Source organism: Chaetodon auriga, chromosome 20 (assembly GCF_051107435.1).
Source record: "Chaetodon auriga isolate fChaAug3 chromosome 20, fChaAug3.hap1, whole genome shotgun sequence".
NCBI classification, from domain to species: Eukaryota; Metazoa; Chordata; class Actinopteri; order Chaetodontiformes; family Chaetodontidae; genus Chaetodon; species Chaetodon auriga.
The window spans coordinates 4,263,412-4,290,494 of NC_135093.1; the positions used below are offsets into that span (position 1 = coordinate 4,263,412).

Below are 27,083 nucleotides of genomic sequence, written 5' to 3' on the forward strand. Positions count from 1 at the left end.
AGTCAAGCAGTGTTGTCACATTTTAAAAAAACCTGTGTTTGGGAAGAAAACCACAGCCAACAGAGATGTGGGCTGGATCTGGTTCAGATTTGTCTTGTACGCACATCCCTGCCTGTAGCTGTCCTCCCCCATAGACTCATTGTACTAATACAGCCTCCCTTAACCCTTCACTGTACCACTGTAGGCAGGGTGCCTAATCAGAGAATCACGCACAGTGAATTAAAGCAGATTTTATGACACAAAGTGAGGAGGAGGGGAATGGCTCCTCGCCCTGATGGTTGCCGATAAGCAGTAATCACTTACCGTATTACTTACCCGCTAATTGTGAGCAGAAACATAAAGCTCTGGCCTGCGGCAAACACTGCAATTTCCAATTCTTGTAATCACCAAAGTCCTACCTAATTGACAGTGCCAAGAACAGCTGATGGACTGAGAGCTGCGGTCGGCTCTGCCCTCTTTTATCGCTCTATATCTCCCACCGCTAATCGTTTCCTTCCACACTCGTCTTCAGAGAATGTGGAAAATCGCCCCCCAACACCTCCCTCGTCTCCCCATTAACCGGATTATGAGGCCTGTGTCATGGTCCCTCTGCTGCTATTAAGGGGGAAGCTGTGGTTTGGTACACAGGACTGTGTGGACCTCCATGGCTTACTGCTGTACTGGCTTTCAAACTGCGAAATGAAATATTGACATTGCAGCTTCACCCACTATCAGTGCAGCCTCCACATAGAAGCAGAGTGGGTGTGAAGGACTTTAAAGCTTGATTCAGCAGTCACCACTAGGGTGCACCAGCCTCTCAGCTACCTCACATCATTAACCATTTCTGATATGCCGGGGGGAGAACCGTGATTTTTTTTTTTTTTTTTTTACATCACACAGAATGATTTATACTCTCTCCCAGGTCATTCAAAGTATGGGTTTTAAAGAGGAAACGCGCCAAAAGTGATTCTTCTTCCCTTTTAATTGGGTGTGCCACACCACTGTAGGGCTCTGTGTGGGTGACAGGATCCGGTTTGAGGGGATCAGGACTTGAGAATTAGGTTTCAGGCCGAGCCGGTTTTATCACTCTTTTCCTCCTTGGTTCCTCGTGCTGTATGAGCAGCCATCTTTGCTCACTTTGTGTTTCTCTTTTACTTCATGTTTCATGACAGATTCAGCCTTACTTGGTGTGTACGCTTTCATCTGCATGACTCAAAGTGAATTTCTTAGCTTGCGTATGGGAATGTGTACATTTCTACGTGTGTGTGTGCTGTTGTTGTCTTGATCTCTGCCACACAGGAGAACATTGTTCTTTAAGAATAGCTCGATTATGTGCGCTGCTGTCTCATCCATACTATTCTTACTCCGTGGCTGACGTACGCAGAGGTGTCGTTGCAGTGTTGTCGCACGTGCTGTCGTTTGCCTTGTTATATTATTCGCGTCAGGTTGTGGAGCTCGAGAGGGCTGCTTTCAGATTTTAACTTGGGAATTATTCTCTCATTTTTAATATCCTGCACGTCTCAGCCGTGCACTGGCTGCTTTACCTTTGCGTAATTTCTCCTGCTTACGCTTGTCACTTTAAGTATTCATGTGTGTTTGCACGCATGACAGCGAGAGGTATCGTTTTGGCAGGATTAGACCTTCACTGCGTTAATCCGTCCAGATTTATGTCTCTGTCACACCACCTATTGTGTGTTATATCGTCGTCTGTTGTAATAATTAAAAACAACACAAAACTGTATGATTCTGTTGAGCTCGTGTGGCAGGTGTGGCCTCAGCGCTGGCATCAGTTTATCATAAAAAGCGATTTGGCTCTGTTACACGCTGCATGTGAGAAGCCTTCTCATCGAGCTTTATCTTCAGATCACATCTTTGTGTGACATTACGTGACTCATATGAGCTTTAACACTGTTGCATCAGCACATCTGACTCCACAACAACACGCACAACAGTCCTGGAGTGCCCCGAGGTCCCCCCTGGCCTCCAACCCTCAAAGACCTGTGTCTGCTCTCGAACGCCAGATTGTAGCAGGTCTCAACCACCCGGCTTTCTCACCCTTTAATTAATTCAACTCAGCGCCACTTCCTGCACAGCTTGACAGTACCGAGTGTGTGTGTGTGTATGTGTGTGTGTGTGTGTGTGTGTTGGCGTCAAAGGCCAAAACCCCTCCCATGCCCGAGATGGCAGAGGTGGGAGAAAGAGTGGTGGCAGAGGAGCACATGAGAGAGCAAACAGCAGCAGGTCTAAAGGCTGCAGCACTTTGATCTCCCCCCCCGGTGTCCTCCACCAATCACAGCCCCTCTTTGCCCTCCTGCGTAGCACCTGATTGGCCTGAGGGAGCCGGAGTGGTGGTGTTGGTGAGGACTTGAGTTATTCAAGCTCAAGGCTCTGATAGAATGAAAACGCCATGAAAGCACTGACCTTTTTAGAGAATCATTGGGTTTCTGATTCAGTCCCCTCTGCCTGTATGAAGACTCTCAAGGGGGCCCTCAGATGCTCGAGGGTCAACCTGTGAAACAGCGTGGTGAGGAGGGCAGGAGACATACTGCACCGCGCCATCACAGCGGACCCGTCTCAGATCGCTGTGTTGGTGGGACCACAAGTCGGTAACTTCTGATTGTGGATGGAAATTTAACTGTATCTGCTGAACATGTAAGAAGATGCTCTGCACATAACACAAGAAAACGGTTTTGTGTCCATTGGAGCTTCCAGCTGTGAGGACAGGTGAATTATTTCCATGACAACCGTAAACTTCCTGAACTTTTGTGCTGAAATCTATATTAATCTAAACAAGAGCACCACAAGGCTCGTTCAGTATGTGAGCTCCACCTCAGCCACCTAAACATTAAGATACAGTAAAATCAGTCATGATATTAATAAAATGACGTAGCACTCTGATGCCATTCTACCACCCAATGAGTACTTTTACTTTTGATATTTTAAGTACATTTTGCTGCTTATACTTTTGCACTTCTACTTGAACATAATTGTGAATGTGTAACTTCATTGTTACGACAGATTTCTCAGCCTCTAACGCTCAGCAGGAACTCATGATAACTGGGGTCTCTGTCCTCTTTAGTCCAACCGAAGTAACAATAATATTTTCATACTTTATTAAACCTCCAAGAGAAAGTGGTTTTTAATCCCTCTGGCTTCCAGAAAGGTCAGAGTACACAGTCTGGAGAGTTTCTGTGCCTGAGTGCGCTTTATCCCAATGTTTGCCAACACCGGGCGTGACCCCGGATTGTCCGCTTAAAGGACAGCGTCTCTGACTGTTGTGATTTGACATAATTACAAGCCGTTGCAAAATCCCAAGGAAAATGTTCATTTTTAGATCAAGTCATGATACAAGTCCTCTCTCTCCTGCTGTGCGCTCATGAAAACACATGTTCTCACCAGCCGGCTTTGTTCCAGCATTCCTTCATCGTCATGCGTGTTTTACTGTCTTCACGGTGTCTATTTTTAGTCCGCTGTTGTCCAAGACTATAAGTAGCAATGATTGCTCGTTCTCCCACTGGTATCTCAGTGGCTGATTGTTATGAGCCGTAATCACTGATTGCTTATTTGTTCCTTAATAAACACCTCACTCAAGTGTCAGGCTCGCCGGAGACGTTGCCCCAGTTGATTGATTGGCCCTGCTCCACTCTGAAACATTTAAAGGGAATTATTTCAACATCTCTCCCCAGATTACACTGCTTTCCCCTAATTAATGGCAGCAATCAATACAATTACTGCCTCCCCATGGATTGCCACATAAAGGTGGAAAATTGCATTTGGCCTTAAAACCTGAGAATAGGCTTGGTTTAATTATACCACCTAATTTTTTTCTCCCACTCTTGCAGCAATTATCACAGTAATATGAGTATATCTAAAATCAATTGTCTTTGTGGTGCTTACAGTAATAGAGTGATATGTGAATAAGCGGCAGCGTGCTACAGTAAGCTAACTTCTAAATGGTCACATGGTGTAGGCATGAAAGCGCACGGCAGTGGCGTGGACGGTCAGGATTAACAAGGCACATTGTGCAGAACTGCTTAGTCAGGTTTTACAGCTCATTGCGTGGGTGGTCTTAAAGGATCCACGTTGAAACAGTTGAGCTCCGTTCAATTAGCTGCTCGTGATGAATGCTGCAGTTCTGGGCCTGCGTCATCGTGTGGTGTTTAAGTGTCTTAATGGTGATGACAGGATCACTGGTTGGGATGTGTCTTGCGCAGATGCAACTGTAATAAGATTTTGCCTTAAACCCCACAGAAACTCATGTCCAGGCACATTAGTTTGGGGATTTTCAGAAGGTAAAAGGGTGTCATTACCTGAAGTTCATCAGAAAATACATCACCGGTTATCTTGATGTGACACCGGATAGATGCCTTTTAGTTTCACTTTAAAACCATCTCCAGCCTCTGTTTTTAATTCCAGCACAAACATACGAATAACAAACCATCTGGTCTTAATCTGTTAATCCCGAGTGACTTTGTGTCGAATCGTGAGTTAATTGTGAGGAGTTTCTGATTTTCTCTGTCACGTGTGATCATAAACTGAATGTCTGTGAACTCATGGTCGTCACCAGTTGACAGAGTTTCCCTTTTTTCTGAGGGCTTTAAGGACTTCTCGTCCATGCTGGATTAAAAGATGACGAGTGAAAGCTTTTTGATTTTGAATTACATTTTTTATTTGTGTCTTTCCTCGTTTGTGTGGGTCTAAATGAGGTCATATACTGATTCTACGATTCGTAAACTTTTACAGAAGTTAAGAAATGAGGTTTGTGCTGCAGTGGATGTAGAAGCACTACGTCATAATGTGTAATCTGGACTCTTCCTTAACTCATGATGTCATCTAACACAGACCTGCAGTGCGCCACACTTGGACTTTTTATGATATCTTGTCCCCTCTGTGTATTTTAAAAATGAAGGCTGACATTTGGGACACCTCAGTCTCCTCTTTCCACGCCCTCTTAGCCAGCCTCGCGTTTCGTATGGCATCTGGCATCCTCTGTGAGTTTTGGAAATGAACACTGACATTTGGGACACCTCAGTCTCCACGCCTCCTTACCCTACGTTGCACCTTGAGAAAATCATTCTTCAATTATTGTCATTATTTCTTTCTAAACTGTCCCTGCCGCCACTCACCCTCCAAATCATTTTTTCAGCTGAAAGGAAATGTGACATTTGCAGCTCCGCTGTCACAGGCGAAAAATAAAAGAGTGAAGGTTAAGTGTAGAAAGGAGTAATTGAAATGGAAGTGTGGTGCCCTCAGGAGGAGCACTAAAGAACCAGCTGGATTAAAGTGCGGTGACAGATACTCTTGTCATATTTTAATCATCAGCCAAATAGTCTGGATGTTTTAGTGATGAAATATCTTCACAAATCTGCCTTTTCTTCATTAAACGCAAACATCAGTTCTTTTACGGCGTGTTAAAGCATATCACCGGAAAGTTTCTTGAGGGAATTAGTACATATCTCTACCTGCCGTTTGTTGCGGTTTATTAAGTTTTTCAGACATGATTGTGATTGCTGGTGTCAGAGAGTAAAAGAAAGGCCACATCCAAGCTGTTCCACTGATGGGAGGCTGATAACACTCTCTCATATCTGTGCAGTAAAGATACAGTCACAGACAGTAGCCACTTAGCTTAGCCTAGCACACAGACTCGAAACAGGGGGAACCGGCTAGCTCACCTCTGTCCAATGCTAACCCTCTAAAGCTCCCTAATTAACACGTTATATTGTTTGAATCTTTACTTTACACTTGCCTTTTCATACAGATGAAAGAAGCAATATGTATAACATGTTATTTATTGAGCTTTGGAGGTGCTGGGAACTGGATTTTTGTTGTTGTTGACAGAGCCAGGCTAGCTGTTTCCCCTGGTATCCTGTCTTTGTGCTAAGCTAAGCTAACCATCTGCTGATTGTAACCTTGTATTTAACAGACTGTTATAAGAGATTGACTGCTCATCTAATTCTGCACCAGAATAACCAGAATAAGTATATTTTTCTCAAAATGTTACAGGATATGTCCAAAAAACAATACACAGGGTTTACCTTGGAGTTTCAGTGCTTTGATTATGCCCACACTTAGCATGAGCTCAGTGAGGTACTTCAGTGTCTCCATAACATCTAGTCTGTTTTCCAGCACGACTGAAGTGTTGCAGTTTAGGCAGGAGGAGACAGCAGAAGCTTAAACTCCTTTTGGTGAACAGATTTCAGGATCATTGTTTGTTTATTCATTGGGGTTATGCTGTAATTCCTCTACACAGTTCGGTTTACCCATGAAAAAAGCAATTTTAAAAGCATGTTGGAGATGCTGGAGACATCTTAAAGGAATTTATTGATTAAAATTGTGAAGAAAAACGCAAGGTGAGATTAAAGAATGATGACGTGAACAGACATTAGAAAAAAAAAGGAGAAATCAATGGTTGAAGTTCAGAAATGGAACAAAAATTGAATTGGAGAGGTGCACAGCTCAGTGGGAATGTGTTTGAACACGCAATGAAGAATCTGCAGCAAAGTATACAGAAACAACAAAGGAAAGTTTCTGAAATGAAATAGTTTCTGACAAGAATGTTTCGAAAACCACTTAGAAATTGTTGATTTCTGATAAGTAATGATTGATGTGTCTAGCTTATTATGAAAGGCACAAGTTAAGACAGTCTGTGACGTCTCTGTCGTGTGACTGCAGGAGAAAGGCACCGAGAAGGTGAACACGGCACGTACAGAAGACGTAATATCAACAGAGCTGTGTTTCATGGAGGTGGGAATAAAGATCATAGTTTATTTCTTCAGCTCTAAGCTGTTTTTAAGGAGCTGATGATGAAGGCACCACACACTTACACAAGATTTATGTTGCTTGAAAAGCATATTTTGTGATCAGTCAGAATTCACAACTCAGGGTGGGATTGATCGCAGCCCAGATGATGACAGCAGTGTTTTAATTTACAGAAAAAAACCACTAGTCAGCAACAAAATCTAGGCTCTAATAGTTTCCTGATGCTTCTGTTTCTCATGCACTCATGCAGCCTCTGTCTCTGCTCATTTTCATGATAATGCTGTCTTCGAGTTAAAGCCAGGCATGTGATCAGCCACCCCCACTTGTCATCTCCCCGGGTTTTGTTGCATGTTGTTGACAATATGCAACCAGCCTACAATACACATCACTTGTATCATGCCACAGATGTAAATGTTAAGCTATTTTCTCCCACAAAAACTAAAAACGGCAGAAAATAAATCAGTGCGTCTCCGGCTGGGATGAGCCCCAGGTTTCATGATGGAGCGGACCGGCGGTGCGCGGAACAGGGCGCTGAAAAACTTTGACCTGTAACTGTAGCACATCTTTAAGGCTTGTTGGTAGCACGCTGCAAATGGTGTTCGGAGATGTCACCCTGGGGAAATAAGTGTGACTGGAGGAGATTAATAAAAAACACTTAGAAAACAGCGGGCTTACAGGCTGACGGATATGAACCCGGACAAAAGCAAGGGCGCTGCACAATAAACTCTCAGCCCCGTGGGTTTGAACCCCTAAATAGCTGTAAAACATGGCTGCAGCTGTACAAATACAGTTTCAAGGGTAAAACAAGGACAGACAGGGATGCCTGAGCCCAAGAGGAAAATGGAGTAGGTTTTATTGAAACCCTTGCTCCCATCAAATGACACCTCTTTTCCTTTTTTCCCCTCTTGTGATCTTATGTGTCCCCAAACCCCCGTCCACAGACGGCAAAACTGTGTCTCTTTAATAATACCCTCCCTCCCTCCCTCCTTCTTTTTTATGCCATTTTCTTTCCTCCCTCAATACCCACCCTTCTCCTCCCCCTCCTTTTGCTCTGCGGTTGCCATGACAACAGCAGCACTGCACCATTCATCTGTTGGAGACCTGGGCTCCTGTTCCTGTAGAGAGAGTGCGCCTCTCACATCTATACATAACACGCTAAGCGCTAATGCAGTCACGGAGGCGAATGGGGAGCTCAGTCCTATCTGTGCTCACGGGCTCCTCGCAGGAAAGGCTCCCCCGTGCCGTTTGTTTCTTGTTTTTCGTTTTCTATCGTGGCGGCGAAGGTTTTCGGTCACCTGTCACCTTCGGCACTCCTGCCATCGCAGAGGTGTCACCTCTGTGTCCCCCTGTGACACAGTGACTGCTGCGTTCTTCCTTCCTCCTTCCCTTTTCCTCCCTCTCTTTCCTCCTCCTCCACCTCCTCCTCCTCCTCCTCTCGCTCTTCCCGTCACTGCCATATCTGCCTGGCTGTGTATCATTTACTGCGACTGAACTGAGCGGGCAGCATCAGCACTGAAACCTGTGGAGATTTCCTCCGAAAGGAAACAAGAGGGAAGAAAGAGAGAGAGCTCCTGTTCCTCCCCACTTATCCTCCCCTGCTCGGCCGCAGGTGTTTTTCTCCTCCTGTTTTCTTTTTTCCTCTCTTTTTTTCTGATCTTTGATGAACTGGTCATCGCTCAGGGAGGAAGGAGTGCTCGTGTCGCTGGAGGGGGAAGGAGGGGAGCTGGTGTCGTACTCCAGCCTTCAGGAATGCGAGATCTGGTTTGAGAATGGTGAGCCCTGCCACACCCTCTTTTGCTTGTTTCATTGCTCCATCTGTGCCTGCAAACTGTGTCTCCGCCTGTCACCTGCTGCTCCACCTTTGGCTCGGCCCGAGCCCGCTCCAGGTCTGTCTGCTCTCTGCTCCAGCAGCTGGAGGGGCCGCTGGTTCGAGTGACGTTTGTGCAGACATGGGGCTAATGGGAGGAGCGCAGCAAAGTAATTTCTCCCCGTGAAACGATGCATTTGTCAAAGGGCTGCACTCTAATGACAATGTAGGCTCGAGGACCTGTGAATCAACCAGAGTGCGATAATGTAAGTGTTTTTTCGTGGCGAGCTGCTCTGTTTCATGCGTCAGCGTGGGTGAGCATTCAATTGTCTTTGAGAGTGCGTGTGTATGTGTATGTCGGTTGGAGTGTGTGTGTCTAAGCACAAGCTGTGGGCGGCTAATGGTGCTTGTTCTTGTTGTTGTGTGTCTCACTTTTCCTACCAGAGCACAGCGTCATATGTAGCATAAGGTTGCATAAATGGGTTGAAGTTGTTGGGAGTTTTTCCCAACACCGTGCAGTCGGCAGCAGCTGCAGCAGCGGCGGTGGCGGCTTGTTGTTGTGTACCAGAATCACCCTGTCATGTGCTGGGATGTGGTTCCTCCTTCCAGTTCCAGTGCTGCAGGCTGCCTGCCTCCCTGCCTCATCCCAGGGGACTGCTAGCTAGTGTGTGAACATAACAAAATGTCTCAATAACACAGTCTGCCAGCAAAACACAAGCACCTCATCAGCAGCTGCTATTGCTAGTCTCAGGTGAATGGTTTTTGATGAGGCGCCCACAGCCAGTTTTCACACCACTTAGTATCGCCACCTGGAGAGTGCTTTGATGAGCTTACTTTGTCAGCTGTCATTCAGGATGCATCGAGCAATGACATTGAGTCCTTCGATTTCAGGGTGGCTAAACGGCCATGTTGATTGTGTCCAAGGTGGAAGAATTTAGTCTCTCTCGTGGGTTTATTTGAATCTGATGGAGCAGGTTGGACGAGGTGATATAGAGCATCCCTCTGTGGTTATGACACAAGGCTTTTTTGTGTTATTACTCTCCCTCTCGAGACATTCTAGCTGTGTGATGATTGTCTGGTGTGAATGTAAAGCCAGCAATTCAACCGGCACAGAGAAAAATAGGTCTTGTTGGAGGCAGTTATAGAGCGTGTAATAGAAAATATAGACTGCACTATCCGAGAAAACCCAGTGAAAATATGTGATACAGTAGAGTCGGTGATGTGCCTGATGCTGTGTTTTTCCAAGGTTAATGCTCATCTCTGTTTCCTCCCTAGTTCTTCAAGTGTCTCGGAGTCTATGGCAGTGCCTATGATCTCATATTTTATTCAAAAGACAAGTCAGTTAAACCTGGCTTTGAATTGTGGGCAATTGATGTAGCCCATTTACCTGAAAATCAGCCAAATAAAACCTCATATACCCTCTGCAGTGGTTCAGAGTGATATCGATTTATATAATTGCTCAATTTCCCTCCCTTGCAATCCCTTGAGTGTGTGTCAGACAAATGGCTTGTAAGCCTAAGATAAGTTGTGAAATAAATATGACAGCCCGTCTAAAATCCAACCTCCTTGGGTCAGTTTTGAAGCATCACCCAACCTGACACACAGTGTATGAAAAGTCGCCCTAGCTGGACTTTAATGCCTGTGAAAATTAATGTGATGTCAATTTGCCAACCAGTGGATTATCGGCTGTACGTGTCACTTAGTGACTATGGCGTCTGGATTTGTGATGGGGCTGCAGGCCCGTTTCACCACTCAATCCTGATTACAAAAGCAGCCTGCTGAGTGACTCTATTGACGAGTGGGCACAGTCTGTACTATGCATGACACCCCGACTATAAATCAAGCGCTGACGACACCACTGTCCTTTAAAATCCCTCACTTTCTTTTACCTGTGCTAAAGGTTAGAAGAGGAGTCTAATCATGAGCTGCATACTAGAGTTGTTGAAAACTATCTGGAGGGTTTTCCCCCTATTGTCCATCATGTGACCCAGCTTTTTCCACAAATAACAGTCCTTTACAGTCAAGCAGCACTTCTCAAATGTGTAGAATTTGAATTAGTCATGCAGGGAGCCAGTGTTGTTAACTCTTTACCAACTCCCTGGGATCTAGAACCACAGTGGTTCATTATGATGAGAGAAGACAGTTTGTGCTGCTATTATCCAGATGAAGTCCCCTCATGTCTTCTGGTGTTCTTCATCGCCCTTTGTCCATGTCCTTTAAAGTCAGTTTCCACTGTCTGTGCCAGGTAACAACCTGCAATTAGAAATCTTCTCCAAAGCTTTCAAAACAGCTGCCATGTACCCTCTGCTGAAGAACGCAACCCAGAGAGTGCCGACCCTTGCAATTACAGGCCCTTTTCTCCTTTTCCTTGGTAAACTTTCCTTGGAAAACGGTCTCATAACCATGTACCTAATCATGTAAATGACAACAGTCCATTACAAAAGTTTCTGATATGTTTTCAAAGCACCCACAGCAGTGAAAGGGCCCTGTGGAAAGTAATACAGGAACTGAGAATCATTTTAGGTGTGAACAAAGTGACTGAAAATTTGACTGACAGTCTCAGAAAATGTGGATGTCTTGGCTGGTTATTTGTCTGGTGTCCTTCATACTGAATCTACTTTTTGTGATACAGACTGTGGCGTTCCTCAAGGAAGCATTCTCGGTCCCTTTCTATTTTCTATATACACAATTCCACGTGATAACATCATCTCAATGCCGTTCACCACTGTTATGCAGATGATACGCAATTTTATATTTCGGTTTTTACCTCAGTGTGTTAAGCACATCAATGTGAGAAAGACTTTCGATGAATTTCAGTCTCTAGTTAGCTGTCTGGCCAAACAGACCGAACTAAGAGCTATTTTAGACTGAATCTTTATTCCCATTTGAACAAGATTACAGAAATGTTCAGATATTTTCATCATCTCATGAGCATAGCTAAAGATCTTTTCCTGACCTTTACCTCACTGCTAATGGCACTGTGAGGGCCCACCTGATCTTGAAGTAATTTAGTAAAGCTTTAATTGACCTACCACCTTATATTATAGTATATTAAACATTACCAGACCGCTTAAGTCCTTTACTATCTTCTCTCTTTAACATTTTTGGGGAGGCCTGCGCTTGACCTTAGAATAGAAAATTTGTTATGTATGTTTTTCTTTTTTTTAAATATCATGGGGGGGGGGGGGGGGGTTATTAAGAATAATGTGGCATATTAGTTTAATGAATTTCTATTTTAGAAGAATAAAACATTGTTACTGATTGTTTATCTTTGTGAATTTTGATCCTTTTCCATAAAGCAAAAGGCTGCATTTTTGCATAAAAGCTAACATACAAATGAAGTTACCATTACCATCATCTTACTACCCCTCAGTGTGGCTGTTGCTAACATTTGGTCTTATCTGGATATTTAGCAGTACCTCCTGGAAAAACGGCTCTAGAGTAGAAAAGAGAAACCCGCAGTGTGCTATTAATAGCGAAGATAATGATTTGCTTACAAAACAGAGCAGTGGGTTACATATACCACCTCACTGCTTTCTGTGAATGCTGATGGTGAAGAGCTGAGCAAACACTTCTGTGTGAGATACACACACACACGGGCCTAAAGAAGTGTGTTATTGTGTGTGTGTAAGTGTGTCCATGCGTATCCGAGACCTTACAGATGATTGCACAGGACTGCACAATGACACCAGCCCTCAGTATTAACATTCACCACTTGTCTGTGTGCTGTTAACTTATTTGCTCAGTCATTTCAGGGCGCTGAACCGCTATGAGCCGTTTGTCTGGATCACAGCTCTGACTTTGTATGGCTGCAATCAGTTTGCTAACTACAGTATGTTTACTGGATTACGTAAGAGCAACAACTGATTGCAGCTTTTGTCAGACGTGAGAGAGTTTCTTTTCGGAAGGGGGGGCTTTGATCTTCATTATGTGTCGTGCTAAAGATAGCGCCAGATTACCAGAAACATCGTAATCAGAAGCCTCAATATCTGTCATGTAATTCTTTTCCTGATTCATTGTCTAGTTTAAATGCTTAATTTAATTTCTTAATCGAATAACAGCAGACAAACATCCAGCTCGTCCTGATTTTCTCAGTGACAAGGGTGTGGTCTCAAGTTGAGCGTAGCCGGGAGGTTATAAATATCCCCACTAGGGGCTGAACTCCAGTTGGGACAGAGGTCAAGGTGGCCTAGCTATTATTAGATCACTGTATCAGGTGGTGTCCTTGGCAATTATGCTATTCTCACTCAAAGTGGTTTCGTATTTGACTTTACGGCTTGCAGTCATCCTCAAGCCTCAGGAGAACAGGCCCGCCATGTGTCCTGCTGAGGAAGACAACGTGAAAAGTTCACGGTCACACCTCCGTGTCCCCCGGCCACCGAAGGAGTGAAACCATAAGAGAAAGTTAACAGCGACTGAATCGCTCAATGTTATCAATCGTCGCCGTGCTTCTCCAGCTGAGTCATGAGGGCTGGAATGACGGCTTTGTTCACTCGAGAGGACTGATGCACAGAAAGCCCGCGGTATGGACATAAGTGGGATTTATACAACAGGGATTTAAACCAGAGATGGTATGATGAATATAAATGGTCCAGGGTGACAAAATGTTATAAAACACCCCGTTGATTTGGAGGGCTGGAGGGGAACAATTATAAGCAGTACACTCGATTTACATTTTCATAGACAATGTTATAAAGTGCCTTCAGAGCAGTGAGACGATGCACAAATAGCAGTAAGATGTGAGCTCGATTAAAAACCCTCACAACGGTGGGAAGGTCAAGAGGAAGTGTAGCTGAAGAAAAAAAGAAACACTTCTGTAAAATGTGCTTTTAAGGGGAACTGTTTGATTTTCCATCATTGATTGTTCATGGAGGATGGTCCACGGCGCTGTGGGCACAGATGGGAAAAAGCCCCATCATGTTTGATCAGTCAGGCTCAGTCTTAAGTTGAGACCCACCTTAAGGGCCGTGTGAGGATTACTAACTGTGCCAGTTGTTTGCAGATTCTTCCCAATCACATATCAGATCACTGCCCTTGTTCCCAGGCTGCAGTGCTGCTTACAGATTCATGCTTTGTGACATACAGTCGGTGATTTTTCGACACTTTGATGATAAGCAGCTCAGAGTACCTTCTCCAGATTGATTTACTCATTTGTTGATGTAGCGTTGATATCACTTTGTGCTCGTGGTCTAATCCAGGCCCAATAAGGTTATGTGAAACTTCGAATTAACATCTTTTTGGCCAAGAGAGAGCTCGGCTAATGAGCGTTTCTTAGAAAATCAGCCCCTCCCTCTGCCCTCTTAAAATTCTGCCTGTGCCTCACCTTGCTCTGCTAATCCTCCCAAGGCTGTAATGATAGATACACAGACACTCACACACATACATAAAAGAGGGAGAGGCAGAGGCTAATGGACTTGCACTCGCTGCTGACTGTCAGCAGCCTCTGTTTCGAGGCCGTGACTGAGCAGCTCGCCGTATTGCACAGCAACATCTGGTCTGCAGTGTTTTGTTCAACAAGTCAACCAGACAAGTACACAGAACCGCCCGTGGTCTGTGAGCCGGATCACTATGTGCACTCTGGGAACAAGCCTCTGGGTCGTACAGAAAGACTGCTGAAGTGAAAATCAAACAACACGTCTGAAGTCGTCAGTATCAAGACCACGTTCATTATCAGCCACATCTGTGTTTCATCTGTAACGTATTAAAAGAGAACTCCAGCGATTTAGAGGTGCACTTCTATAACACTGTTAGACTCATGATGGACAGTTTAATACAAATTAAATCAGTGCAGCAGAACCTGAGATATTGTTTTTGTTCCTTGTCAAAAGCTGCCGCCTACATCTCCCACAATGCAACTGGACTGCAGGCAGTTTGGCTGTGTCATGCTAGTAGCGGCTAATGTGGCCTTTAAGAAGTTGCAAGTGATGAAAAAGTGAACAAAAGACGTTAAATTTACACATAACTTTATAGTTGCACCTTCTGTTGGATCTATTTTGACTTCATAAGAGTTCGCAGAACATCTCCTTTGCTGTCTAAAAGCTTAACATCAAAGCCACAAAATGTTATTCATCATACATTGACCAATTCTCAATATCATAGTCAACTTTAAATGAAACTATAGCTTGATAATATATTATGTTATTGTTGTTATTGTACAGAATTGAGCACTCTAAATTAATTATTCTGAGCGAATTGAAAAAATAATTGTCTTACGTAAAGCCTAACAGCAGAGCACAGCATCAGTTTGACTTTGATATTTTATGTGCGAGCCATAAGCCATAATATAACACACAATATTTAAATAGCCTTAAAAAATGATGTGATATTGATTTAACCGTATCACGCAGCCCTCCTGGAGAACGCATCGCATGCAGGAACTCAAACATACGTAAAAGCCTCTTTATTGTCTTCGCATTTGTAAAGGGACTTGATGGGAGCTCAGCAGAGACGGGCAGCCACAGCGCAAAGGCTCAGAGCCTCTGTGACGGTGTCTGTGAGAGCCGAGGACGTCGGGCCGAGGTGACGAGGGGAAGGCCCGGCCCTGCAGAGCAGCCGCGAGCTGTCAGCAGAGCCAGTTTGATTACATGTGAGCAGATGTGTCGGGGCCTTGAAGGTTTTTGTGCCGGTGAAAACTCCCTCTGCCTGCGCTGCCGCCACCTTTAGAAAGGTGGACGAGACTCGTCCTTTCCCCGTGCTCTGCTGTTGCCATAGTGACCAGGGCCGCATGCTCAGTTTCTGTACAGCTTGGGTTGCAGACAGCCGGCCGATGTATGTCCTCACCCACAGTATTGTTCTGTACGTGTGTGTATGTTAACGTGTGGGCGCCCGTGTCTTTGTCTGAGTGCGTGCCTGAGGTCGTATGTAACTGAGACAGCGGTGCAGACGGCGCTTCGCTGCTATAGAAATGTCTCCTTTCACCCGCTTATCGTTCTCTAATCTGCAGCGAATGAGAAACGGGAATGTGCATTGCATATGAGAGTTTCCAATTCATATTCAGATCTTGTCATTTATTTGCTGAAAACCCAGGTTGTGTCTGAGGGGACTGTCGTGTTGAAAAGAGGCTCTCTTTCATATGCACAGCACCCTGCATACGTGAATTTGAATCACAATATTGACTTGCTCTCTTTTTTTCTTGATGATTTCACCAAAGGCTGTGTGCGTGCGTGCTGACAATCTTGGGAATAGAGATCGGCTTTTTAAATTTTCACATTGTCCTTTAGCTTATTTACTGTCAACAATCTCTTGGCATCCCCTCCCCTTTCCCACTCTAATCTCACATGTACACTTGCATACATGTCACATGCATATTCATATTCACACCCTCACATCCAGAGCATGTAACAAATATCTATTTCACGGCCACGTGCATCTGCACACACAGACTAGATATATTTATTCATAAGCTCATTAGAGGAGTGGATTTGCCTGCTGCCATCCATCACACTGTCACCCATCCCCAGCCTGGCACACACTGACAACAGAACTGCAGGAGAGAAGTCCCTGGGATTTAGTCTCCTGGAGCCGATGCTATAGAGAGGATTTACTCCAATAGACAGTCTCACTTCGCCATTTTATAGAGGTGAGATCAGGGAGACAACAAACAAAAGAAATGGTAATCTGCCATTCACCAGAGTTTAAAAAAAAAAAAAAGGTATTCTGGGAGGAAAAAATGCTTTCAGTCTCTTAGCACAGTCATTGTCAACTAGTGTTCCTCAGCGTGCTGGCAGGTGAACTGTAAAAGATTCAAAATGTAAAAGCTGTTGATATATGTGAGGACATCCTGCAGGATGCACGGTGTCACGTCAAAGCTCGGCCCGTCACGCTGTCCTCGTAGCTTGTTACAGGCTAGCGCGAGCTGTTGCAGGCTCGTCACTGCAGGTGCAAGAGCAGCTTATCAGAATGAGGCAGCGCTGTGGTTTGACAGAGGAATCTCACTTTACATCACAGGCCAGCCATTGCAGGCTGCTGGTTTGCTCCCTTCCTCTGTGGCCTGAGACTCACCAAACAAGCGGAAATATAACTGAAACGCTGTGATTGTGTGTGAAAATGTGTGTAGTGGTTATTGGGGGTGTGCTCTGGATTCTACAACTACAAGGCCATTAACAAAGAGTTTGCGTAGCAAATAAGGAAGTTATTGTACATGAGTTATGATCTTTATAACCTAACCCTAACCTTTAATAACCCTAGCCCCCAGATGAAGGCATTAGTGCTTTATAATGACTGATAAAGAGCTAGCATGCTGCTAACATGCATGCCAATAAAACTCTTTAATGGTGAATATTTGTCCCTTAAAATAAAGTGCGATCATTATTTTTTCACTGACACATTTTATAGATTTCTTTCTATGTAATTTGAACTAGTGATTAAAGAAAATGATGTCTGAGTGGCCTGGAAGCCTGTTTGTCAGGCGTCCATCAAGTGTGTCTGCGTCAGAGTTGCCATCGAAGCAGTTGATCCAGTCGTTGATGACTCTGGTCTCTTCTTCCTCCTGGCTGTCAGTTGTAGTTTCTCACTGTGGCATCTGTGCTGGCTCACTTCCTAGATGTGGTCAATGAGCGTAGTCCTCTCCAGACCATACCAACACAGCATTAAAGTGTGTGTGTGTGTGTGTGTGTGTGTGTGCGTCAAGTGAACGCATCTACTTCACACACACACACAGCTCTGAAGGAGTGCTTTATTTCCTCTGCCAAGGAGATTTTGTTTTTGTTTGTTTGACTGTGTGTTTGTTAGTGAGCAGAATATCTCAAACCTCGACAGCAGATTGCAGTGAATTGGTGGAGTTAGATCGACCATGCGAGAAACAAGTGACTGGTTTCTGGTGCAGATCCAGATCAAGTTTTCATGGAGTTCCTGTAAATAATTCATTAACTTTTCATGAACCTGGCACCTGCATCCCTTTGTCGTCTCTGTCCGTTGAAAACCACCTTTCACAGCCGCAGGTTTGGTGATCCGTGTGTTTGGCCACGCTGCGGCTCGAGGGATGGAATGTCAGCTGGTGGACCGGTCCGCCATTTTGGTCCCAGATGGATTGTTGTGAATTTTGCACAGACCACAGAGGATGCATCCTATAGACTGATCCTCTGAGTTTTCCTTTAGCACCACCATGAGGTTGACACTTGTGATTTCAAGGGAAATGTCAATGGATCGTAATGAAACTTCATGTTCTCTGATTAAATTGTGATCACATCAATGGACGCCTCGTTATTTATTTAGTTTGTCCAATACTTCGTTTTTGCTTGAATACCAACAAGAGTAATGACGTTTCCATCATGCTCGCCTCTGCTTTGTGTTTAGTGCTGATTAGCAAATGCTAGCATGCTAATATGCTAAACTAAGATGGTAAGCATGATTAACTATGTACCTGCTAAACATCACCGTGTTACTCAGTGAGAGCACGTTAGCATGCTGACTTTAGCATTTAGCTCAGAGCACTGCTGTGCCCCAGTAAAGCCTCACAGAGCTGCCAGCATGGCTGTAGACTCTTAGTCTTGAGATAAAATTAAGGATTACATGCTCCCATATGGCTTGAGAAATTCTACCACTGATATGCATCATAAACCCTTTTAAACTCATTAGATTACCAGTGTTTGAAAAAAATCCGTCACCAAGCACAAAGCAGAGCCGTCGTAGTTCCTGAAAAGTTGACATTTTGAAGACAAATGGCTTGAAGACAGCGGACAGTTTCTGGATCTGCTTTTATGTAGATAAGGATGGAGGGTGGAGGTTGGAAATTTAAAATCTGTGTTTAAAAAGGCAAGTCTAGAGGATTGTGCCGCCTTTGGGCATGAACTCTCCAGTGTTTTCTGTTCGACTCTACAAATGTTTTATTGTGACCAAAAGTCTGCACTGCTGCAGTAGTATGATCTGTTTCTGTCTGTCCTCACAAAAACTAAGACAAAGACTATCTAGACAGATGGACAGCTCTACTCTCCACCCATTATACACACACGCATGCACACACACGCATACACACGACACTGGAATTAGCTGTAACATGAACCCCAAACAGCGTGTTAAGGAGTCCCTTCTTGTTCTGCAGTCATTGTTGCTCGAACATATGTTTCAGCTGCTGCTCGTGACTTCCTGCTCACCCCACTCGGCCGTGCTTCATCAGATAGCTTTGGACACTTGCACTCACCCATAATAAGAAGGGTTAACAGCTGCAGAATGCAGCACATAATCTGTTTTAAACCCTTATTTAACCAGATTAGTCAATTAAAAACAAATTATGCTACCAAACCCCCCACACGTACAAAAAAGGTTGAACAGATGAGCCACGCACACAGTTTAGGTGATACTGGTTGAATGCCTTTGTGTTCAATTCCATCACAGTTGCGTTTCATGACATCGAGGACTTTTTTTTCAGAATCAGAGAAAAGATGTTGAGAAATATGTGCTGCTGTGTGTGAGCGTACTCACCTCTATGAAACGATGGCCTTTTTTTCTCTCAGGGTAGCAAAAGTCACTGTCTGCTGTATATATTTAAGTTTTAGAGAATCCAGTACAAGCAGTTGGTATTGTGCATTGGCATTGTGGGAGCATTGCAGCTGCTGTGGAGAGCCGAAACAATCGTGAGTTTACAGGAGCGTCCTTGCAAAGTTGTTCTAGTAACTGAAGAATGCAGCTGAGTGGATGGTTTTTGAGCTTGTGTTGATCGGTACAAAGTCGGCTCTGCATTCTGAATCCTTGTTCTCAGTAGACCTGACGCTGCCGCCATAATGTATGCACTCATGATACTATAAGATAGTCTAGGTTGCGGTGTTTACAATCCCTGTGCCGCAACCAAGAACCCAGAAAAAGATCGTGTCACAACCGCCGCCCCCGCCTTCCAGCATGCAACTCTGTCTCTGAATTTCTTGTCAAAGGGACTCGTTTGATGTCTCAGACTTTGTGCTTGAGTCAGGCGCGAGAACATTCCAAAAATGGATCTCATTTGCATTTCTCGGTGTGATTATGACACTGGACAAATAGACACAACAAGCTTATTTATCGCACTCCATCTTTCCAGTCCGAAAGTCCATCTTGTTCGCTGCTCTGCGAGTGCTGGGAGTGAAATGAAGGGCCTATACAGAGGAGGCGCGGTGGTGTTTTCACATGGCAGTGGTTGGCCGATGTTCTGCCGCTGCATTGGTTTGTCTGAGCCCACTACCTGATTGCCCCTGCTGCTTGTTTACACATGCTTTAGCTTTATTTGACCCAAGGCAAACACAAAGCTGGCTGAGAAAGCCTTGAGGATGTTTTCATTTTATCAGTGTGCTGCTTCAAGTTCATAAGCTCTCTGTCTTCCTCCCTTTCTTTCCTGTCCCTGTCACTCCTCTGTCCTCTCTTTCTCGTCTTCCTCCATCTCCCTGATCTGTGTGTGCGTGTGCGCGCGTGTGTGTGTGTGTGTGTCTCTGTGTGTGTACGTGTTGTCTCCTTCTCTATATGTGTGTGTGCTTTCTGCTCCCAGCCCCTCTGCGGAAAGCAAAGTTTGTGGAGAGCCCTCGCATTCCACAATCAGAGCTTGGCTCCCCTACACACACCTCCACCACTGCCAAGAATCCAGACCTGGACACATACTGCCCTGGTAAGTTTTTAGCCAGCCCATCCCTCATTTTGTTGCGTTGCCTTTTGCATGTTGGTTCCTGTCTGCGGACGCGGTAGGACGACTCACGGAGGGATGGGGAGAGTTTCTGGGTTTGCCAGTTATTCTGCCTGCTGCTGCAAAGGCGAAAACATTGCTAAGGTCATTAATGAAATAGCTTTCCCGGTGCCCACAGAGTCCATCCTCGTTGCCTCCCCCCTCTCCCTCTCCGTAATCCTCTCTTGCTGCTTTCTCACTCTGCTCTGCTTCTCGGACGCAGAGCCTGTTTAGGTGCCGCCTCTGTTTTCTGTTAACTTCACAGTCGATGGTTTCTTGGTAATCCTGTGGACAGTCCAGATTTCCCTCTACCCCCCCCTCGTCTCTCCCCTCCTCGCGCAGGGAGGACAGTGAAGCGGGTCACTCGAGGATAGGGCTCTGCTGAGATTTTGTTCTCGTATATCTGCTTTCTCATCTCGCCTCTCCCCTTCCTGTTGCCACTGAGAAGCACAGTGTTAGCCTCCTGACCTGTCTTGTTGGCTCGACCTCGGGTGGATGTGCGGACTTCTCAACGGGGCAGGACAATGCTACAACGCTCCGGGTTGTGTGAAGACATGAGAGGAGTAGTGATGGGGGCTCTGTGGGCTTAACTGTTGTAACTTAGAAGGAAAATGGTCGACAGAGTGCTACCAGCCTTGTCCGTCTGTCAGCCTCTTCTGCTGAGTCTCTGCTCAATGGGAGCTCTAAGTAGGTGATCTGTCTGTGGAAACGCACTAGAATATATTTTCATCGTATTTCTTATGTCTGTGTACGTCTGAATAGTATGTAGCACCTTAGGATAGTCCCCTTAGTTTGGCACCCGGCTCGCTGTTGCGTCTCACGGATGAAAAACTGATGACCCTGGCTTTATTTTGCGAAACCCTGTGAAACAGACTGTGGAATAGCCTATCAGTTGTGATGAGCTGCTAAGAGCTCCTACAGATGTGACATTTCAGGGTTGAAATGGTAATCTGCAGCACCATCGAGGCAGGAAAACAGTTGATTACAAACAGGAATTCTCTGTCTGTGCAATAACAACTTGAGCTGGAGAGGAACCAGAAGGGCTGAGATGAGTTTTCTGGGGTGAGGACTCGCACCTCCCAGGTGGACAGATGGACATCTTAGCTCTTAACAAGGGCTCCCTGGCATGAGTAGCAGCAGGGCAGTGACTTAAACATCCGATCGCATGCCAGTCCACACTCTGCTGCTGACACTGTCTGTCGCCGGGATGAAGTCAGGTATCAGCTGATTTTTATGGCCTACAAACAAATTTGTGGTGTCATAAATATCGTGTGTGAATATTTTGTGAGATAGCTTGTAAAATTCACCACCAACTGTCCTCCTTATATAAATCAGAGTGAAAGCTTCTCTAATGATGTTACAGCTGAACCTTCTTACAATATTTACCCAGACGAGGTGTGGGCACCACGGATAACTGCTCTATCATGGTGTATGTCATTTTATATCAAAATACCCATACACATATCCAGATACACTTGATTAAACTTAGAGTTGAGTCCAAGTGAAATCACATTTAGTCATGCCCTTCTGTGGTTAAATTAGAATCAAGTTGGGATGCTGTGTTAAACATAAATAAGACAGAATGTGATAATTAGCTAATCCCTTTTGACATATATTCAATTGAAAGCTTCAATGAATCATTCAGTTTTTTAAATTTATGCTTATTCTGAATTCGATGCAGCAACACGTTTCAAACAAGTTGGAACAGGAGCAGAAAAAGTCTGGGAAAGATGTGGAACGCTCCAGAAACACCTGTTTGGATCATTCCACAGGTAAACAGGTTGATCGGTAACAGGTGAGAGGATCATGATTGGGTATGAAAGGGGCATCCTGGAAAGGCTCAGTTAGCAAAGCAGTGGTTTGAAGGACCACGTCAGCATCTGAACAGGCCAAATATGTCTACATGCTGTTTAATGTGCGATCTTATTGGCTGTTTGGAAACAAGCAAGTGTGGAAACCACCATCATGAAACCAAAGTGTCTCGGATATAAATTTCCCCATTTTGGTTTGGACACGTGATTTACAGAGCAGACATGTTTAGTGCAGCAAACAGCAAAAACATCCAGTTTAATTTTTGGGGGAGTTCATAAAACCTGGCAGACAAACATGTTGAGGGTTGTGGCTAGTTTTTGTAAAAAAAAATTCTGGAATATCAGTTGAGAAACTCTTTTGGCTATTCTAGAAAATGTAATCTGACATTTCAAGGTGTTTCATGGCATTGATGCAAAAATCAGATAGATGTCCAGCATGCAGATAAAGCAGTGCTGCTCTCTGATAGCAGCACAGCCAGAGATGCGAACAGGAAAGCTTCTGCGGTCCCACAGTGTGTGTCATCATATCAGCCGCTTCTAATCCAGACCTGGCACCGAGCGTGCCTTCATTTCTAAAATGTTGTTGCGTGGATAAGATCATTACTGCGCACGTGAGGAATGTGAAATTCACTCCTGTGATATCTTCATCAGCCATCCAGTGCTGATCTGCATACCTCTCTCTGCGCGTCACTGTTACTCATGTTTCCCTCTTACCTTGAGACTCTAAAACAGGTGTGAATCTGCCTTGTTTTCGTTTCCTTCACGTGTCAGCAGCTATTCTTTGAATCCATTTTCACCTGTCACTCAATATGCCTGCCCCCCTCCTCTTCACTTTGAGCCCTGAGTCTTCGTCGCTCTAAAGACTCGTGTGGTTTACTCTTTGAGATCCTGGTCAGTGTTTGTTTGAACAAGTGTTTGCTCTCTGTGGACTCACCCCGCTGAAGTGGCGGGTGAAGAGCCCGGGTACAGGTGAGCCGCCACACGGTGTGTGTGCGTTACCTTACCTGTGGGCGGGGCCCCGTCCCGTCCAGGCCGCCGCTCGCAGCACACATGCTTCTCTGGGCGCGTGAGGGCAGATCTGTGGACGGCCGGGGAGAAACAGATGCGCTCGCACAGAAACACACTCCTAGCTGCGCGCAAAGATAGTTGCTATGGCAACCATCTGTCTCCTTCGCAGCTCGGGAATCCAACGGAGAGGAATGTGTGTGCGTGTGTGTGTGTGTGTCGAGATGTGTTTTATGCTTTTTTTTTCATATTCAAATCTTATCATTAAAGAGCTCGTGGTGTCACTGTGGCGAGAAACGCCTGAAGTCCCTCTTGAGGCGAGCGTTGTTTTCTCGATGCTGTCACGCCGCTTTGAAGCGCTCTAAATGTGTGTCATCAGCGGCTGCGGCAAGAGGTGTGTGATTGTCATAATCCGTGTGTGAAGAAGGAAAAGTAGAGCTGTAAAGGGAAAGAAATCCATATATTATGGTGGAGTATGCGTCCGCTTTGATTGTGGCTCATGATTATTGGTTGCAGTTAAAAACAGATGTACATGATGGAGATGAAATACGAGTGCTGTGATATATTTTTGTTTCTTTAGCTTTTGTTTTCTTTGGCAGCTCCATGATAATAGTTCCTCAAACCGCCGGGTCTGAGCCATATGTTGAACAGTGTTGTAGTTTTTCTTTTTCGGAGTGTGAGAGTGTATGGACGTGTAAAGGGATCGCCTGTGTTTAGCTCGAGGGAGTTACTGTGGACTCGGGCGCCCAGATTAGAGATTTTGCTCCCACATCAAAAGAGAAGCAAACAGCTCGCCCCTGCGCAGAGTCGTCCGGCAGCTGGCTGCGACAGAGATGCTGCTGTAAGAAGCAAGAAAGGGGGAAGAGAAAGACGGGAAGTGAACACGCAGAGAACAGGCGGACTGAGAGAGAGAGAGGCAGACAAAGAGATGAGTGAGAGGGACGCAGACAAACAGTCACGCAGAGGCCGAGAGAGACAGTCAGAGCCCCTGTTTGATCACGGTCACGGCTGCAAACCCCTCAGGAGCAGTTGACTAATCAGTGCTAATGTATTCACTGCTTACTACTACCAGTCTGTCAACTGGGAGGCCTTCACTGCCTCCGTGTCCAGACTCTGCAGCTCGCACATCCACGTATGTAAGATCGCATACGTAAGGTCGAGAATCGTTAGCCGATGGATGTTTTGCTTTTGTTTTCCGGCAATTTCCTGCGACTGATGGCTGCGAATGTCAGCCGTCCCCTGTGATGTTCGCTGTGAGCAGGTGGAGCAGTAATCCCATCTACCTACATCTTCTCCGTTACTGCATTCAGCGCTCTTCCTCAAGGGATGCGCAGGGATTCAGTGACCTTGGAGGCCCTCATAAACATATTCTGCTCCACATAAAGTGTATCCAGCTGCATTACTGAGCCACCATATCCATCTCATCAAGGCTCATACATAATTAGCTGTTTTGGACCTAATGTGTGCTGTGATTAGCTCATTATTGGTTGCTGCTGTGTGTTTTTATTGAGGCTCGGCAACATGTCATCCCCATTTGCTTCACAGGTTTTTTTTTTTCCTTCACTCCCTCAGAAGGTGCCCGTCGTTTCTTACTTGCTCAGCCAGCCTTGGAGTCGATCTAATGAGAAACCTGACAGTGCCCTGCCCGCGCACAGAGAGGGGAGGCCGGGCTTTAGATTGCCTGTCCGTCTGTAAGTCTTTGAACGGATGAGTGAAAGGCCACAGGCTTTGGACAAGCCGTCTGTCTTCAGAGAGACGGCGCGGTGGCTGGGACTGTCTCACGGCCGTCAGTCAGGACTTAGCGTAGCTACCTGCCAGTCCGGTCCAACCTGCCCCGCAGGAAAACGATTGAGGGGCGGGGAAGAGAGAGAAAACTGGCTCCACCGCTAGCTGTCTCCGTCTCACTGCTGTTTATTTAAACACCGGCCATCTCGTGCTGTTGGCTTCAATGTCATTAATGTCTGGGCCAATTTAGAGGCTTATACATCCAATGGCAGCTGTTTGTATTTAGCCACTAGTTACTCTCTTTACAACCAGCAGGGTGAGTAATTAGTGGAAGCTTCAGCTCAGAGAGTGACACTGGAGGAAATAAAGTGAAATTTAATGGAACTGATATAGCAGGCACCTCTAGGGCATGATAGCCAGGTGTTATTGAAAAATATGAAACCACGATGACGTTTTGTTATGATGGAAAGTAACCAGGCAGCAGGGCGAAAGGATGAGGTCATTAAGGGATTTTGTTTTGGGTCTTGTTGCAACTGAAATCCCTCAGCTCTGCGAGTGTGTGTTTGTGTGTGTGTGTGTGTGTGTGTGCGGTTTTTGATCATCTGATCATCACGCACCCTCTCGCTCTGGTCTTTTCTTTTCCCTCTTTTAGAGCTATGAGTCTGTGTAAACAGGATAGAGCTGTGGATACACACCCGCTCCGTCTCAAAGAGTCACACACACTTACTCTCTCTCTCTCTCACACACACACACACGCTCACAGGTGAAGGGCGTATCTCATTACGTCACACGAGCTGCAGTGGCGGTGAGTGGTGCGGAAGGAGCTGCCGTCAGCGTGGAGGGCTTCTGCTAGTCAGCGTGGAAAGGGGTTTTGTAAACAGTTTGAAGGGATTCTCGTAGTTGTGGCTGAAGGGAATTTGAGTTTATGTAAGAAGACGCCTCAACAAAGACGTCCGGCAGTGGTGGAATGCATCTGTAATGCACAGCTCTGAGCTATGGGAAAACTCAGGTAGGCTGTTTGGTATCGTCCTCAGCTCAGGCGCTGTCTCCTGTATCCGGCTCTGTTGTTGCTGCAGTGGTTTATGCAAAGCAAGTGTATCAGATCCTCTGTACGTTTGGTGTTTCTAGGTAAAGAGGTGGCTGACATGAAGCCTTTAAAGGATGTTTTTTTAGTGAAAACAAGCTGCTGTTCTGTTCCTGCCCACCACTGACACACATTCTTTCTCTCTCTCTCCTCTGCCTCCACCTCCTCCCTCCTCCCGTGTCTCTGCCTCTGCAGGGGAGTCAAGCCAGGAGCTGGGCCCCCCTCCGTCGGTGGATGAGGCAGCCAACACATTGATGACGCGCCTGGGTTTCCTTCTGGGAGACAAAGTGAGTGAGGGGCCGGCCGGCACCCAGTACAGCATGGAGGAACCCGAGGCGAGACAGGTAATGGGTCTCACTAATGAACCGGAGACACAACCCAGTCTGCTTTGAGGACGTGACTGAGAGGCTCATTTTTGTCTGGATTGCTTTGAAAAGAAGTTGCAGCGCCAACATTCAACAGCCATGATGTCACCAGATGTATGCACTCACTTTGACTCAGTCTACGGGAAACGTATGAGGTTTTGTGAGACTTAAAGGATAAAGGGTTGTGCCGAAACCTCGCTTTAGTTAAATTTTTATCGCCCTTTCTGCTGTTGTTACGGTTTGTCCTAATCTAATTGTCTGATTTCGTGTGTGATTTTGACACATTTCTATTGTGGGAGATCGCGTTTCTGAACTTGAACAAACACGCAGTCGTCTGATTTGATCTGTTTTGACATTTATCTTGGTAATGTCCTTGTTTACACTTGGTTATGACAGATCTTTGGAAGACAGGATAGCCAGATCAAAAGACTTTGCCCTCAGACACCGCAGCGCTTCAGATTCAGATTTTTATCAGCGCCCCTACATCAAGCATCAGATATCTGCCCGTCTAATTAGATTTATATATAACAAATACTCTCATTATTTTTCTCCCAGTGTGCTTTAAACTTTGCTTATTGAACTCAAGTTTCTTGAGTTGACATGCAGCAGGGCCGGCTTAATGTTTCTCCCACCGTAACCTTTCAGTGTGTGAATTTGGCAGTGGTACAACAAACAGCTCTCGGCGCAACGGGCCTGCTCTAAGCTCTGCAGCAGATGCCCCGGTTTCTCTACCGAAACCTGATTTGACAGGTATGAATTTTCCAAATCGAGGGAGGAAAACAGTTGCAGTGGAGAGAGAGAGAGAAGGAGAAACGGGGAGGGGAGAAGGGGCGAACCTGTTGCTGAAGCGTTCAGTGCGGGCTGAGGTACGGGTTCGCGCTAAAGCAGTGTGGATAAGCGATTAGACTGATGGACTGCCTGTGCTTGA

The 27,083-nt window shown here is 45.4% G+C and overlaps 1 protein-coding gene across 12 annotated transcripts in view; it reads left to right on the forward strand.

Annotated features, from left to right (window-relative positions):
* tanc2b (tetratricopeptide repeat, ankyrin repeat and coiled-coil containing 2b) overlaps positions 1-27,083 on the forward strand; it is a 134,127-nt gene that overhangs the window by 65,985 nt on the left and 41,059 nt on the right. For 6 of the 12 annotated variants that reach the window (XM_076759429.1, XM_076759430.1, XM_076759431.1 and 3 more), the window contains 2 exons: positions 19,995-20,111; positions 25,986-26,134. In XM_076759429.1, coding sequence (XP_076615544.1) covers positions 19,995-20,111; positions 25,986-26,134 — 266 coding nt within the window. Of the gene's footprint in view, positions 1-7,790; positions 8,511-19,994; positions 20,112-25,515; positions 25,716-25,985; positions 26,135-27,083 lie in introns of those variants that run through there. The other 6 variants (XM_076759434.1, XM_076759438.1, XM_076759440.1 and 3 more) reach the window with 4 other exon arrangements.